This window comes from Solea senegalensis, linkage group LG17 (genome assembly GCF_019176455.1).
Source record: "Solea senegalensis isolate Sse05_10M linkage group LG17, IFAPA_SoseM_1, whole genome shotgun sequence".
In the NCBI taxonomy this organism is placed as follows: Eukaryota; Metazoa; Chordata; class Actinopteri; order Pleuronectiformes; family Soleidae; genus Solea; species Solea senegalensis.
The window spans coordinates 2,185,171-2,198,250 of record NC_058037.1 but is presented as its reverse complement, the minus strand read 5'-3'; the positions used below and the strand labels follow the sequence as shown (position 1 = coordinate 2,198,250).

Below are 13,080 nucleotides of genomic sequence, written 5' to 3'. Positions count from 1 at the left end.
CCAGCATGGGGGTTCCATCACTGGGAACTCGGTGGGAGACGGTGCATCTGCCTCAAAGCCTTTTTCCCCCGACTGGTTCTGTCCCATAACTTAAAAAATACTTAAATAAAAAAAGAAAAAGCACTTGAATAAGAGACAATGTTTGCGACAATGGGTCACGTGGCTGGCCGTGCCTCGGAGATTTGACAACCCCTTCTGCGTTTCTTAAAATGCTGTGAACAAGTTGTGTCTCATCCTGTTTGGATCGACCGCAGGAGGCCTGCCTGAATAATTACACCCAGCTCTGAACGTCACAGTCGGGCAGCAGTGATTCCCACTGCTCTTGGTTGCTGCTTTACTTTGTACGTCATGCCAACACGTTTAATTAAGTGTGGCCAAGTAATTCAAACATTTCCTCTGATGTCACTGCGGAGGAGATTTCACATTTTTACATATTCCTACTTGTTTAGATACATATGTAAATGTTCTTCTTCATAAATATGTATATACATTTTACCTCAAGCACTTTTCACTGGTTTGTTTGTATAAAATCATTACGATCTGCAGAATGTGTTAAGGTTTATTCTTTACTTAGGTTTTGCCATACATACATGACTTTCTATACAGAATGATACTTGCACAGCTTGTCAAATAGGAATGGAGTGGCTGGTGTTTTGTATACACACCCCCACATATCCATTCCTCTCTCAGAAACATGACTCAAAAGGTTATAGAGCTGGCATTTATCTCCGTATACGCACTGCTGTTAATAAAGTAAAAAGTGCTGCATCTTTGACAACCTTCCACTCTCACTTTGATTTTCCTGGCTTCCTAATTTAATGACAGTCAGGCCATATTCATGTAGTGATTCTTCATCTCCGCACAGACTGCACTGCAGTTGCATAATTTGACAAGATGTGTAGCCAACTGTTAAAAAAAGGGGGGGGGGGATGTTTATAAGTCAAAGATTTTTCCAGGAGATACAGTTTGTTGTTGAAGACGCTGCGGGCAAAAACTATTTGTATTTGTTGAAAAAAATGAATTATTCAAATGCTCGATAAATCACTATTTAATTAATGTCCACTTTAGCACTGGAATGGTTTCACAGTCGCTTCACGCTTGTGCATGAAATCTAAGGTCATTCCATTTATTTGTTTATTTTTAAATTCCACTCCATAATAGGAAGATGATAATGAGATGTAGTAATGACTAAAATGGTCTAATGGTGATGAAATTAGTGAAAATGAGTATATTACATGGACTAAATGGAATCCTGATTATGTTTGGAGGTGTGTTCTGGTTATGCATCTGTCCATGTAAATAGTAATATCATGGATGAGTTGATTCCTCTTATGAGCTCATAGAAACCCCCTAAATATGCCATTTCAATGCCATAGAACGCCAGTTGAAATCTCTCTCTCTCTCTCTATATATATATATATATATATGTATGTGTATATATATATATATATATATATATGTGTGTATATATATATCTATATATGTGTATTTATATAGATATATATATATATATCATGTACAGACCTGTTCACCAAACCAAATAAGTAAAAGAAAAACAAACCAAAAAAAAGGTTTCTGAAAACCAAGAAAAATGATCCTTCATCATAGAAAGCTTCTCAAACAGCACAAAATTGCAGGTAAAATTGTCATATGCCAAGAGCACAGTAGTACATACACCATCCCTCAAATGTGGTGGTAATTTCCCTCTGTGCAGCTCTTGTGGACTTCATGTCAGAATATTGGTCACTGCCAGGTGTCGAGAACACAGTTTTCTGCTTATACCGTGTGTTGTGTTGTGTCTTGCTTTTTATATTGTGCATTTTGGGGAAAGTTTTTTCATTTGTTTATCGCTGATTTAATTAAGACCCTACCTCTGGCAAGCCAAGTTCAATAACTGCAATGCACCACAGGAAGTGCTGGGGGCAGTAGACCCATTTCTTCCTCTTACTGAAGGAAAAACTGTGAACATGCTAATGTTGTAGGAAACAGTTTATTATTATTTATTCACACTGGGGGCTTGTCGGCAGTATATCACACTGCTGTGAGGAGGTAGAATTAAAAGTAGGCGGGATGTGGACATCGTCAGCGTACTCACAGCGAAATCTCTGACAGAACCGGACTCAAAGATGTGCAGCCATCTGCTCGACTGGTTGGGGGTGAAAGGAAAACTGGGGGACAGAGGAGAGGTGAGGGACAGAATAGGGGGAGAGAAAGGGGGAGTTGAAGTAGAGACAGAAGAAAGAGGCCATTGATGATTTTTATTATTGTGTTATGCACCAATCAGCGAGCCAGAGTAGAACACGAATCACAGCCGACACTAAACAAATAAACCTTCCTGGCATTTCTTTCCAAACTTTAGAAATAAAGGTCGCCAGCTTGTATATATTCAACTTTAACATCCATTCCATTTGTCTGCAAATGCCAACAAAAAGCCAGGTTCATGTGTGTTGGAATAACCCTGAAGTTTCATCCTTGGAGTCTCCTAAGTCTCCTTTGTTCTCCTCGACTACGGTCTTTTAGCTAAAACAATGGAAGCCGTCTCCTTTTCATACATATTGAATATAATATTATAAAACTATTCAATTGTGGCTTGTGAGTTGTCTCTGATGAGTTACACATTTGTAGGGATTTGGGTTCCCTTTGGGAGAAACAGGTGGCTGATGAAGCAAGGAAGATTATCAGCCTGCCCAACCATATGCTTCCATTGGAATTCTCCCTACAGTAAATCCCTGACGAGAAGGAATCGCTAATTCCACGTCATTTGTTCCTTCTGCAATTAAGCTGCTAAACGCAGACATTACTTCTTTTAAATTAAGGTCATTTGAATATTTAAGCATTTTTAATCTTGTACTTATTGCTCATTTATTGTTTTTTTTTGCTGTTTACTGGTTTATTGTTATGACTTTGTTTCCCTTGACATTTAAACATTTAAACTGTTGGTAGAGTTTGTAGAGACTGGGTGTGTGTATGCACTGGGAAGCTGCAAATGAAGTGTCCATGTGGGTTCAACAAAGTTGTTTGAATCTGAAAATGACCGTATGTCGCTATTGACCAATTACAATCAAGTATTCAACCAAGCTGTGCAACAGGTCATGTTGGCTAACGTGCCGATGGCAGTGGATTACAGAACATCTTTGTTCATGTTAATAACATTACTAGGGTTTATTCTGAATAAACAGACGTAATTGTTACTTTCACACTTTTATTTTAGTGCCAGTCATTTCCCCAAATATATCAGAGTCAGACATTTCAGCTTTTTATATTATACTAGTGCAGTGCCTGTGCAAAATCTGTTTTTGTGTGTGTTTTTAGTAATTGTTGGTTTGGTGTGTCTGAGTGCTCATTGTTACTATTACACAGCAAAAGTTCAGTGACATTTTTATTTGTGTATGGTATAAAGCAAATACTGATACTGATACTATGGGAAATTGAACTGCATGGTTGCATAACAGTTGGTTGTTTCTCACTGGGATGCAGAGGTAGAGTTCAGTAGGGTGACAGCTGCAGGAAAGAAGCTTCCTCTTTACCTGCTGGTTCGGGTGCGGAGAAACCTGTTACGCCTCCCGGAGGGGAGTGGGATAAACACTCTGTGGTTGGGGGCACTGCGTTCGTTCTCTGCCTTATCTGCCGTGCAGCGTTACTTGCCAGTCAAGCACTGCGCTCATCACCCAAGTACCGCCTTGTCAGTGGCTGCATTGGAGCGGTGAAAGCCAATGTGTGCTTCTTTTACCGATATCTTTTGCATTACTTATCCAAACCACGTCAAACTTGGCACTGCACTTATTCGTACCCGTAGCAAGACACCTGTTTGAAATCAGTCGGATCATCGGTTCGAGAGATATGTGAATCACACACACACACACACACAGACGGAAAGACAGACAGACAGACATTCCTGGAATTTATAGATAGATTATTCTCTGAGCTTTTTCAATGGATACACCCACCCTAAATTTGAGTGTTTTGCCTTAAAACAAATATCTACTGTATTATAAAAGCGTATAATGCACTAAATTTCAGAACATTTACTTTACTTACTTAATTTCTGTGTTGACTGAGTAGGACAAGACGGACTGATTGAAGAGACAGTGCTCCATAAGGCACTGCAAAAAACGTCTCTCGAGACAGATGCTTGTTGTTATTACTTCACAAACCATGAAGTGTGTGCTTCTTTGGTATAAAAATAAAATAAAATAAAATAAATGGTGCCTCATATTGGTTAAATTTTGTCATATACTGCCATGCATGCGGCACAGTTCCAACATTCAGAATGCAGAGCCAACACAGCAGAGGAGTGAACTGTTAAATTGTATGCAGTTATTGTTTTACTCTCAGTGATAAGCTGTCAAAAGAGCGTTTATTGTCGTTTATGGCGTTTCCTGCCATAATGTTTTGTCCTGTTTCTGTGTGGATAGGGCCTGACACATGACGATGGGAGGGTTGGATGCCTGGTACTAGAGGTGGCTATTGGAAGCTAGCAGAGCAGTGTCTAACTACATAGCAAGAGTTGCTAATGATGCTAAAGGGATGGTGATGTCATGTCATGCCATTATTGGGTGTACGTTGTTTGACAAAAAGAAGAGAACATCTTTTAGTGAGTAGTGTCCGATCTGAACATTAAACGTGACTTGAATAGGTAACGCTTGTCCTGGAATATTTGCATAAAGTGATTATATTGGCTGTATATTTTGGTACTGACTGAATGATGAAAAACTCTAGTGTCAGTCCTCAATACTCATCTCTACTTCTGATAGTTTCTAGTTTGATCCTTAATTATACAAAAATAACTCCAACTGTGACATAGATTACAATAATCCAGGACACATTTTTACTATACAGGGAGTTTTCATATGAATTAAAGTTTTTCCTCATATGGATATATATATAGATGCAGTTAATGTGCAGCGCAGCATCTGAAAAGTTACTCTGTGAGTTGCATCAGGGCTATATCCATCATCGTTGGGCATATGTTGCAACCACACACCACCAGCTGCAATCTGTTCCTTTCAGAGTGCTATGTTCTGGTTGACTGGATGATGTAGTGGCTACATCCTCTCTTATTGGCCTTTCCCTGTGTCCCTCTGCTCACCTCAGCTCTATTTCCTCCTCAGTATACTCTGAGGAGGAGACTGATATGGTAAAAGTCATACTGCAGAATGTGTAAGAGGCTTCTTGTCATCAGCACATTTCCTTTTCCTTCTTCAAAGTGTTATGACTTTAGGGAGTTACTTGTTTGCTGTTTGCTCACAAACAGGCATTCAAAATGTCCTGCTCTAATTATCCAATGAGAACATGCTTATTGGTTAGGATTTTAAGATGGCGGCCACTATACAAACACTGCGTCTTTCACCTTTAACGTGCTTTTGTTTGTTTTTTCACATTAAATCAGTCGTATACATAATCATTACGATTATATTCACAATCGATTAATCTGTCGAGTATGTTCTCGATTAATTGAGTAATCGTTTGGTCCATAAAATGTAGAAAAATATTGATCAGCGTTTGTCAAACCTGGAAATGAGTGTTCTCAAATGTCTTGTTTTGTCCCCAAATGAAAATGTTAATTCAGTTTTATTGATTTCTTTGTTATGTGGAGATAAAAAACCAGAAAATATTCACATTTAAGAAACTAAAACAATCAGAAATCTTGTTTTAATAATGAAAAAAACGATAAATCGATTATCAAAATAGTTGACGATTCATTTAGTAATCGATTAATAATGGATGATTCGAGTAATTGTTTCAGCCCTATACATAATGCTGTCTAATTTTTGTCCATAAACCTGTTGCTACACTGTCTGTGTGTGCAGGTATCGACTGGTATTGCTAACAATGGCTAAGCTGAGATATGTTTCCGTCTTCTCAACTGGAACGCGGTGAACTCGAGGGTGACTTCACTCCCAGTTCTGACTTTAAACTTCCCATGTAAATGCAGTATAACAACTTCAAATATAAAGGAATGGTGAATTTACTGAATGAGTAAAAAATTTACATTATAATGTACATTTAATACTTAATGTATTATTTATTTTAGTATTTCTGTTCCCCTCTGTCGGGCTCCCTAACATCACAGCTTCTGAGTGCAACATAACGGCTGAAAGAAGAAGCTCTGTAAGTGAATGCACCACCAGTTTGATTTAAAACTGCAGAATTAAATCATACAACTCATCAGAAGTTGACATATCCCTTGGCGCACAAGCCAAAAGAAATACCAGCAGGGGCAACTTCACCATCTGATAAACTTGGTTTTGAAGTTTCATTAAAAAAAAAGAATGTACCTGTTTTTCAAGTTCTGCTCCAAATATCTGTGTAAGTGGCTTCCACATCCTTTATTTGGTTTATTGGATCAACTGGAGCACAGTCAAACTCCTGACCCTGATTGTCAACTGTGTCCCCTTCTGTTTTGGAGGTAATCGAAGAAGGTTCCCGTGCTTCACACAGAGATATGAAGGCAAACAATGCCTGCAAAGAACAGATAAACACATGCATACATGCATAGATATAACAGGAATTAAGAAAGGAGAGGGAGTGGAGGAGAGGCTTGTTTTTATTTCATCACTGTTTTCTTTTCTTTCATTTATTTGTTTTATTATTTTTGACTCACTGGAACACACACCCTCTCCTCCACACACAAATTGCAATTCACTCAGAGCGATTAGCATATTTTGTCCTCCCATATTTAATTTTTCCCTGCGTGTTTGTTAATTTGTCTTGTCTTTCATCTTTATTACTCTTGGTCTGCTTTTCTTAACAACAACAATGATAATAATAATAATAATAATAATAATAATAATAATAATAATGATAATAATAATAATAACAATAGTATTAGAAATAGGTGTCCCCTTTCACCTGGACACTCGTGTCCGCTGTCCTCACAGGCACTGTGGTAAATCCCGGCTGATGCTCAGAAATCAAAGCACCATTCTCACTTATGTAACATCAGTTCTGAACAGGACAACATGAATCAGCCTGTCTTGTGATTTAACCTCCTCTGTTTTTAACATGCTCTGGTTTTACATTTTTCTTTATCTCTTCTTTGTTTGTCTTTCTCCTCCAGTTCGGACTGCCCTAATAGCTATAATCGGATTCATGCCAACAAAAGGAGAGGGCGCCATAGGATCTCTTGATTATACCCCAGAAGAAAGGAGGACCCTGGCCAAAAAGTAAGATCTGGTAGATGAAAAGCTTTCCGGTGTTTACTCTCTTGCAGAGAATGTGTTCTGAATCCATTATTATAGCAAGAGAATGATGTGATAATGAAGTGAAATGCGCGTGCATGAGTGGTGTGGAACCGTGCGTGTCCCATAAATGATATGATCTCGCAGGTGGGATTAGCAAACACGCGGTCTGAGGATACGATCAGTGCTAGCGCTACATACACACTGAGATGACATTAACCCAACCAACCCTGCCCAAGCATGTAACGCAACCTGAGCCAAGGAGGACGTGGCTCCTGCTAATAACTTCCCAGGCACAATAGAAAAGGAGACTGTTCAAGCCAGCCCGGACATTTCTAGATGACAAATTCATTATCACCATAATATCCAGTCTCTAGAGGAAGCATGAGTGGGCACATTGCTCCTTATTTCACACTGCATTTCCCTCAGAGAACATGGTACAAAGCCAGTATATGAGAGGCTCCAGCTAAAGGCACTCTTCTATTAGCAGTTGAGACGGGGTCTTGATCAGCTGGCTGTTTCATTAGCACATGGAGATGAGATAGACACTAAGGCACACTTTGCTATAAATTCATAGCTGCTTATCTCCCTGATGGAAAACTTTTTTTCTCAGTCTAAGGCTGAGGCAGCACTTCCCTTTGGTTTTCTCATCTCCTGTTTCTAGCCCCCTGGTGATTGGAAGAGCTGTCAGTCAGCGAAAGCACTGCAAAAACACTCCTGTCCAATAGTGGGGTTTTTTAGAGTTTACCAGGTTTATGACTGACAAGTAAACTGCCATAGAAGTTGGCTCGCAAGATATTGGGCTGGACAAAACAAACTTAGGTCTCAGTGGAGGTCCGGAAGTGTCACTGATGTGAGTATGAAAAATGTCACTCACTCCTGACACCTGAATGCCCATGTCATATACAGGAAAGCTGATGTCATTAGTGGGATTGCTGCAGACACTCCCACGATATGTTGTTCTGCGGTGGCCATCTGTTTGGTTAACTAGGTCTAAATACTTCAACATAGAAACTTTATTTAAACTTCAAAACCTTCATCTAAATTAGGACATTATTGCTCTAAATTAGGACATTATTGCACATTTTTTTGAAATGAATTGAAAACATCTTCAAAAACACACAATTTCGGCTTTTTCCTAGTTCCACAAGTAGAAATGTCATTCATTCAAACTTCAAAATATTCCGCTCGTTCAGAATTTAAAAGTATGAAAAATATTTTATACTTTCCAAAATATTCATCTTTCAATTTCTAATGAACTGCAGACATACAGTACGTTTCTGCGACGTACTTCAGGTATTATTCACAATTACAGTTGAAAATTCAACAACCTAGTGCAGAGAGAGGTTGTTCCACTTTCTTTTCAAGTTGCCCTCCTGTTCACAAATTTTACTCTTCGTACATGGTTTTCTACCAGAACGTAGACTAATGTGTCTAGTTTCATACAGTGTGGCTACCAAAGCGCATTGACTCACTGAAAACCGCGACTCGCGAGTGAGAGTACAATATAAACTGATCTCTCCCACTCTTGGGCAAAATTACAAAAGTCCCAGAGAACCATTTGTGACTCTTCAAAGAACCTATATCATTGTCTTCGAGCCAAGCCTTGGGACACTTGGGGTGAAGACATTTCAGCAATACAAACTTCAATCTTCACTTTACAATGAGTAGTTTGGAAGGTGTGTCAGTGGTGCCCTGTGTATTTGTAATGGCACTGCTCTGTATCTCACGGTGCCATCACTATAGTAACCACTTTCTGCAGGTGCCACTCACAGCTGATTCAGATCAGCAGATTAGACTGCTCACAGGTAAACACACACACGTATATAAATATATATATGTATATACATATACATATACATACATATATATACACATGTATATATATAGACATATCACAGATAACAATAGAAAACTTACTGGCCAAAAATCTAAGCATTCATCAAGCCCTACAGTAGTGTTTGTTGTGATTCTATACAGAGACAAAATTATTATTATTATTTTCCTTTTTTTGTTGTTGTTTTTAAACATGTGTCTGCTTTCTAAGGTTAAACTGAAAAAGGAAAAACAATGTTTTATTCAGTGAAGAATTACTGAGATATGATGCTTGTTTCTGAAGAAAAAAATGTGTTATTTCCTGTGCTAAATCTGTCTTTTTGTTCAAAGAAAGCACTTGAATGTCAAGTTTCTATGATGACCTGCCAACAACACAAGTTTGAACTTGTTTTGCTGGCAGTGCAGTGACTCTCCCAGGAATTAGAGACCACCTGAGACATCTATGTGCTCTTTTGCTCTGTTATAATCCGTTTTAGACAAACTCCGGGGATACTGCACACTGCTCACACTCAAAATTACTACAGGAAACAGTTGAGGCAACTGATTAATAGCAAAGTTACCTGGTTTAAGGCTCATCTTATTCAATGTTGATTGGAAAAGTTGTTATGCTAATTATCAATTCAGCATGACAAACTTGTGCATGACTGTCTTTGTTTGCCACTCTTAGCTGAAATGACTTTTAGTTGATGAAAGTGACTGAGGAGGTGGACATTTGTATTCATATTAGAAGCTAGAGAGGAGCAGGTAACTCTCCGTGGACCCTGTCAGCAATAGATAGTTGACACTGGAAGACTTTTTTTCATTTCGGCTTCAAGATTTTTTTTACGTCACTGGGGTAATATGGTCCTTCATATTAAAACCAAACACTCAAAAGGAAAGAGAGTAATTACACAGGCTGCTGTATTTAAATGAAGTTACCTTGCCATTCATCATATGATCTTTAGAAGCGGATATGTGCCTGGAAATAATTTTTGTCATTCCATGGCAGGCTCTTATTAATGAGAACCAGACTGGCGGCTCACTGTATAGAAGTTACCTGCCCTCACTCTCTATGCTAGTACTTAAATCCAATCTCAGAGCTCTGATATTAACCACAAGGTTTTGGTAGAAGGAGAACAAGGCTCAGGTGTTGTAGCTGCAGCAGGGATTATGAAGGGATTATCCAGAACATGCATGATTCATTATTAATCTGGGATGCTATATAAAGTAACTTTGTCACAGACAGAAGAAATCAAACATGTTTTCAAACTGGAAAGTCAAGTTCAAACAGTAAATACCTTGTTAATTTCATCTCTCTGACTAATGTGCAGATTATGTACCTGGTAAAAATTCTAGTGACTATTTCCTGATATTAAAGCATGTGAGGAAGTGAGTTTTGTGGGGGTCAGCACACTTTCTTATTGTTGTTCATGCCTTTAGAGAAAAAAACCTGATGAGTTTGACATTCTCCAGTCATTGAAAAGATCTAGGAGGGAAGTATTTTGTCTAGTGACGTGTTAAAGACAGTCCTGGGAAGTTAAAATGAGTTTAATGTGATGTGTACTGTCAAGCCGAGCTCAGACTGATATAATTCCCCGATGTACTCTTATTGTCTTTTATTATTACAACCTGTCTTACAGCAACAGTGCAGTGCAGACGATGAGGACAGCTAAAATGTTGACAGGGAATTATCTGCTGTGTACGACCTGTATCCATCCAAAGTTACACTACGTTGCAGTCTTTGAAAGACACCTAGAGGTGGACAAAACTTTTGAGCTTCCTGGGATCACCTGTAGACCTGTTCTTGGCCCTGGAAACGGGTGGAAACGGGTGCAGATTCAGTTGCAATAATCACCGTTTGATTCGTGAAACATGCTCATGTCACCCGAAAGTGGCGTATGCCTGATCAGATTTTGATAAATGAGGCAGATAAAAATTATGAAAATTAAAAATCTAATACCACACCCCCATATCTTTATGGTTTAGAGAACTTACCCCTGAGATGCAGAATATGATCAAGAAGAGAAGCTTAAAATAGGTATCACCATGTCAGAATGTCAGAAAACAAGGTGATTCTGTTTGTCAGCCTGAAAAGTGGGATTAAAGGAAGGTCAGAAAACAACAGTGTGGAGAGAAATCACAGTGATGGCATTGACAACAGAAGTCCTGTTGAGTTTCCAAAAATCCGTTCCATCTATTGTCCACCGCTTTATCCTCCACATGAGGGTCGCAGGGCCACTGGTGCCAATCCCTGCTGACATAGGGCAAAAAGGTGGGTACACCCTGGACTGGTCACCAGTCCTTCAAAGGGTCAACACAGCGAGACAAACAACCATTCACTCTTACACCTTATGGTCAATTTATTTGGACTGTGGGACTCACCTTGTCTAACAACTGTGGTGAATAGAAAAAGTGGGTCAGCTGCAACAGATAAAACCCTTTTCAAGTGTCATACCTGTCAGCCAACAACTGAATGTGAGGTTTGCCATAAACATGAACTCTCCAACACTGGACAGATGAAGACTGAAAAACATTTCCCGGCCTGATGAATTTGGATTTCTGCTGAGGCTGCAGATGGTAGAGTCACGATTAATAAGCATCAGCATGGATCTATGGACTCAACCTGCCTTCAGTCAACAGTTCCGGCTGCTGGTGGTGTAATGATGTGTGAAATGTTACTTGACATAATTTGGGCCTTAACACTGAGTCTTGTTTGTTCGTCCTTATATGGTTACAGTTTACCGTCTTCTACTGGACACTAAAAACAGAAATGGTTCCATGACCATGACAATTCGGATTGTATTGCACTTTTGGGTTTGGTTGATTTTTTATTTTTTGCCCATTAGGGAGAAGAAAAAGTATTTTGTTTCATACAAAGACAGCATGTCCTGTTCAGACATGATGACTCAGGAATACTTCCTGAATAGATGTATTCTTCCCAAAACCCGAACATTTTGTCTATTGTGGCTTTACTTGAAATTTCCACTCTGCTAATCTCATTAAATCTTAAATATTTGGCTATGAACAGCCCAACAGCTTTTGTTAAATAGGCACTCACGTTGGATGTGTTACCTTGAGCAGACTTGCCATGCACAAAACAATGCTTGCAGACGGTCTGTGCTTTGCTCCATTACTGCCACAGTCGATACTAACGGAGCGGATTTAAAAGTTGAGGGTCCCTCAGACGTTTTATATTCTCCTCCATTTGCCATTCTCTGCTGATACTAACACTGTATTGTTTGGCTTCCATTTTGTTTCCATTGCGCTGCACATCATTCGTATGGTGACAGTAGAATAAAACATACAATAAGAGGAACTACCTGATGTTAGTATGATGTGTGACTGTGTTGTCATGCATTATAATTCCGTCTTTGCATCATGTGGGTAGTTGGTAATGGATTATTGTTGGTTTTTATTCTCAGATAATTAAAGTTCTTTGTACAGTTTTGACCCAAAACTAATGGCGGATCATAGCCACCGTCTTCATAACAGATGGAGGACAGATGGGAAAGATGGTGGAATGCAGTGATAGGCTGAGGCCTCCTGTTGTTCTCACCAAACATAATTTTCTCTCCTTTTTACCTCGAGCACTTTAACATCATTGGAGTTATCTTAGAGTTGTGTCAATGTTTTTTCTTTTGCTTTTATATATTTATATATAAACAATCCCTCTTTTGTGGCCGTGGCTGTATTTTTAGTTGTAGTGCCTGTTCTCATGGGTGAATATTTTTTTTGCAGTTTAATTATTTTGTGGTAGAGCATGTACATTGTGCCATATTTTTACTCAAGCTGTAGCTTATAGTGGGGCCATTAAGTATTATGACCTCCATATTGTGAACTACTGGGGGTTCACTTATCACAGCGTTCATTAATATTTAACAACACAACAAATACTTTGTGGTCAAATTAAGTAAAATACAAGAAGGTATGTTCTGTGTAGAATCCGATTCCGGAGGGAATGAAATCTTAACAACAAAGATCTGTATACAAAGACTGAAAAAAAATAAAATAACACAGTTTGAGTTTATAGCATGGGAAGAAACGATAACAGTCTATGTCAACATAAGCCATGTCATGGTGGCTG

At 38.9% G+C, this 13,080-nt stretch overlaps 1 protein-coding gene across 1 annotated transcript in view; it reads left to right on the top strand.

The window, feature by feature from the left end:
* The window catches only part of ube2j1 (ubiquitin-conjugating enzyme E2, J1), a 49,516-nt gene that overhangs the window by 24,530 nt on the left and 11,906 nt on the right, over positions 1-13,080 (top strand). Inside the window, exon 5 of the mRNA XM_044049323.1 lies at positions 7,061-7,166. Within this exon, the coding sequence (XP_043905258.1) occupies positions 7,061-7,166 (106 nt within the window). The remainder of the gene's footprint in view (positions 1-7,060; positions 7,167-13,080) is intronic.